Source organism: Phaethon lepturus, unplaced genomic scaffold, assembly GCF_000687285.1.
Source record: "Phaethon lepturus isolate BGI_N335 unplaced genomic scaffold, ASM68728v1 Scaffold55409, whole genome shotgun sequence".
Lineage (NCBI taxonomy): Eukaryota > Metazoa > Chordata > Aves > Phaethontiformes > Phaethontidae > Phaethon > Phaethon lepturus.
Window position 1 is genome coordinate 1 of NW_010565161.1, and position 4,656 is coordinate 4,656.

General features: G+C 38.2%; 1 protein-coding gene across 1 annotated transcript; it reads left to right on the forward strand.

The window, feature by feature from the left end:
* Positions 1–432: 432 nt before the first annotated feature.
* On the forward strand, positions 433–4,626 carry LOC104614223 (lipoyl synthase, mitochondrial; the record flags this gene model as incomplete). The annotated part of the gene is made up of 6 exons (XM_010295085.1): positions 433–605; positions 1,294–1,387; positions 2,047–2,127; positions 2,360–2,516; positions 3,372–3,429; positions 4,498–4,626. Coding segments are annotated over 6 exons (692 nt in total), but the record flags the coding sequence as incomplete, so codon positions are not given.
* Positions 4,627–4,656: the final 30 nt, after the last annotated feature.

A 4,656-nucleotide genomic window follows, 5' to 3' on the forward strand; every position in this document is an offset into this window, starting at 1 on the left:
CACCGGCGGCCTGGTCTGGGGCGTGAGCCGGCGGAGAGCTGCCGTGCCCGTGGGCACACACTGGGAAGGCTGAGCCACGGACCCCACCCGCTTCAGACCCCGCTCCTGGGAGCCCGGCCTGGGCTACGTTTTGTCGGTCGGTTACTGACACGGCAGCATGCGGTTAGTCATCACACCACCTTTCAGCCCCGAAATCTCAAATTAATCCATACAGTGTTATCTGTACCCAAAAACTTAGTTTGATATTAAGATTTTTTAAAGAGATCATGCGTTGTGTTTCACTTAAAATGAAGAAGACAATTACATCTTTAAAGTAAAGGCAATTGGCAAAATACACAAAGCATACGTTAACCATCAAAAGGACAAGCAGTTATTTAGTATGTAATACTAGTGCATTAATAATTCAATAAATGAGAAGGTTGCTTCTTTTAGGTGTCAGGGAGCCATGTGTGTAACCAGTACAGAACATCGGGTTCTTTAACAGAGGAAAAAAAAGAGTTTCTGCAAAATGGACCAGACCTACAAGATTTTGTATCTGGAGATTTGTCAGACAAGAGCGTGTGGGCTGAGTATAAAGGCAATTTAAAGCGTCAGAAAGGAGAAAGGTAATTGCGATTTTACACAACTGTAGTTGCTTCCATGCCATATCTTGCGTGTTTAGTATTGACTACAAAATGTATACAATGTATTTTTATTAAATTCTGTTGCACTGGCTTGCCAATTTCCTAATTTTTCAAGAAAGAACAAACATGTTATGAACTTCAAATCCATAACAAAACATGAAGATGTGGTGGTGGTCTCTCACTTGAGTGCCTGTGCCTTGAATTGTGTCAAATTATGTATCAGTAGGTGAGTATACCCTATTTTGGTGTTGAAAAAATATTCTTAATAGCATAAAACAAACAGATGAAGACTAAATTAAAAAATGCTTTAAACACTCATGTTTGCAGTTATAAATTTGACCAGACTTTGTGATAGGCGTGTAATTTAAACTGCCATTAATTGTTGCAGTCTCCACCGTGGCACTGTTAAATCCCAATGGTACAGTTAGCAGTTTTAAATCTTCCAGTGACAACAAACTCCTACTCTTGAATGCTGGGATGATCATAAACATGGAATAGAGAAGTCTGTTATGAGTCAGAATGATGTTAATATTGGTTGCTGAGTCACATCAGTTTCCAAGGAACCTTTCCTAGTTGGGACCTGTAACAAATTAAAGTGGATCCATGGAAGTAATGAAAGCTTACCACATAAATAATTTATTGATCTTTATGTTTACTTGGTATTATTCAGGTTGCGGCTTCCTCCATGGCTGAAAACAAAGATTCCCATGGGAAAGAACTACAATAAACTAAAGAACACCTTGAGAAGTTTAAATCTTCATACGGTAAATCTAGTACCAATTTTTCTGTAGAAATAAGGCATTTTTTAAGGATACAAAATTATTGTTTCATGAAGGACAGGTGGAAACCATGTCTTACATGATCTTCAATGCCGAAACCAAGCCCAGTGCTGATCCCTTCCGCCAGCAGTGAATTTTGCTCCTAAAGAATGAATAAGAAAAGCCAATAGAGAATTTTCTGGTTTTCCTGTATGATTTTAAATATCAGGGTTTACAGCTTGCATCACCAAAGAGATCAGAAGATGCTCTGTGTGACGGTTTTTAATGGAAACATACGTGGAAATGCATCATAGTTTTTGTGAATATTGTATAAATTTTTACATTTAAAATGTTAATGGCAATCTGTGCTAATTAACAAGTCAGTTACTTGGCCAAGGAGTTTTTGGAGTTGTAAAGTAGAGGAAAAGAATGGCAATAGATGTCGGGAAACAACTGTTTTCTTCCTAGCTATTCTACTGACTGCTCATAGAACATGTAACTCTGTTAAAGTCCTAATTTATCATCAGTTGTGTTTTGTTTGTAGCCTACTATTGAATTTTATAATAATAATAATAATATCAATAATAACAACAACAACAATAATAATATAAATTTCAGTACCAACATGGAAAAAAGACAGGTACATTACTGTCTTTGAACTTTAGGTATGTGAAGAAGCCCGTTGTCCCAACATCGGAGAATGCTGGGGAGGTGGCGAGTATGCTACAGCTACAGCTACTATTATGGTAAGCCATTAACCATTTCTTAAGTGTTCTATTAATGTTTGAGCTGTTTGAAGTGTATTGTTGGATCACTACTGCAAAGGAGCGCGTTTGTTACAAGAAATTTAGAGCAAAGCACTGTCCTAGTTTTTTCGCTTAGTATTGGGATTTATCTGATCTATCTTATGCAGCTGTTTCTCAGCTGACCGATAGTGATGCGTACAACATAAAGGTAAGAATGTCTTTCTTATTTCAGCTGATGGGTGACACATGCACTAGAGGTTGCAGATTTTGTTCAGTAAAGACAGCCAAAAATCCACCTCCACTGGATCCCAAGGAGCCTTACAACACAGCAAAGGCTATAGCTGAGTGGGGCTTGGACTATGTTGTATTGACGTCTGTGGACAGAGACGGTTAGTATGTTGTCTCTCATCTCCTCCAGTCTATGCTCTCATATGCATTCCATGGGGTGAACGCAGATCTCCGTAAACATTCATCACTTGGTGCAATTGTTGAGGATTACTATTTTAAAGGAGTGGGCAGTGCTGAAACTTTGGAAAGTTTCTACATATTCTTAGTATCTCTCTATGTCTGGTACAATGTAACAGAAGTTACACTGCTATTAAACATGAAGAATATTACAACAAATATTTTATAACTTTAGCAAAAATATGTACATGTACATTATGTTCTATTACTTGATTAGCAAAAAAAACCTACAAACATTTATATACCATGCCGTTACAGAACTTCCTTCCAAAAACTAAACCTGGAATGTATTATACATAACAAAACTGAAAGTTACCTTTTCCTAAGGTTGTAATAGCTCCTTTGTGATGACACCACATAGGTGGGGAAAACCATGGTAAAGACTGGTTAGTAGACTTTGGTGGAAAGTCCAGTAGCTTCAAAGTGGCTTACAATAAAAGAGCAATAACAGATGTATTTCAATTTTTGTAGAATGGTTTCTGAGACCGAAAACATAAATAGATAAAGACATTCTGTGCTGAGGCTGAACCTAGAGACGGGTAAATTCGGAGTAAACATTTGAAGTCTGCCCTAGACGATCATAGTTAGACTTTGTGCAGAACAAGGCTTGGTAGAATATCTGTTGTAAACCTTTGGCATATGGAGTAAGATAAGACTGAGCTTTGACTGCTTTATTAGTTTGCATTTACATTTGACTCTGTAGGTTTTTTGTGCCTTTGCTAATAAGTGAGTACGTTTCTTGAACTGAAAAGTTAATTGAATAACTGAAATGCTTCTAGATATGCCTGATGGTGGAGCAGAACACTTTGCAAAGACAGTCTCTCATCTGAAAGAAAGGTACATCATTAACATATTACTATTATTATTATGAAAACTTTAGAAAGTGGTACTGCATATAGATCAAAACTACCTTCAGCTGGGTTATTCCAGTGGCCATGCAAATACAAAAGTCTGCCTTTAGCCTATCTGTGTTCCTTTTTTCCCGTTTTTCATCTTTCTCATATAATGGCCCTGCAGTGTTTTGAGTTTGGATGCATTTCTAATTTAGCCTAAGCTTATTTGAAGCTAAGCACTGGATTATTTCTCTGACCATGCAGCTGGTTTACCAGGAGATGAGTCCATCCTTTGAGGTATGTTCATTCTTGAAGCTTGGGGCTCAAACACTGGGTTTAGATAACAGTATCACCATGTTACAAAGGAAGTTGGGTTTCTCTTCCAGCAGTGATCAGATGGCTTTGCATTTTCCCACAATGGACATTTCTAACTGTGATTGTACTTTCCTACTGTACCTAGCTATGCCTTCTGCACTCTCTGCATCGGTGACCTGTATGCCATTTGATAGCATACTTTCTGCCTGCAGGTTTAATTCGTATAACCTCATCTAAGTCTTTATCCAGTGTATCCTGGGACTGGAATGGTTCCTGCAGTTTTCCTCACCTGCCTTTCTGAGCTGAAATCTGGCTCCTGGACACCAGGATTAGATTCCAGGGCAACAGTGCAGAGTCTTCCTATGCCAGTAGGCAGGATTATAGCTCCTCTGTGTTTTGCAGTTATATTAAACTCATGTTAAATTAATCTGCAACAAAGACACAGAAAAAACTATGTATAAACAGTGCATGTGATTGTTTAAGAGACTGTTGGAACCCCTTTTGATATTTATTATTTGGCTTTCCTTCTATTTCAGCTCACATCAGTAAAGTGACGAATTAAACACATGATGTTTTGTTTGAATTGTAATACAAGTATTGGCAGAAATGTGTTGGTTTAGAAGTGTATCCTGAATTAGCTTTGCTTTGCTTATCAAGGCATCATTTATTTGGTTACATCTGGTTTTTTGCTATATTGAGGTTTTTTTAGCAACAGTGACATAAATCCCATAGCTGTGTTCATTTCTCTCCTTTTCAGGAATTCAAAAATCCTGGTAGAATGCCTAACCCCTGATTTTCGAGGGGACCTTAAAGCTGTGGAGAAAGTAGCATCGTCGGGCCTGGATGTGTATGCCCACAACGTGGAGACGGTGCCACAGTTACAGAGGTACGCAGTAGCGGCATGTATAAACAGAAG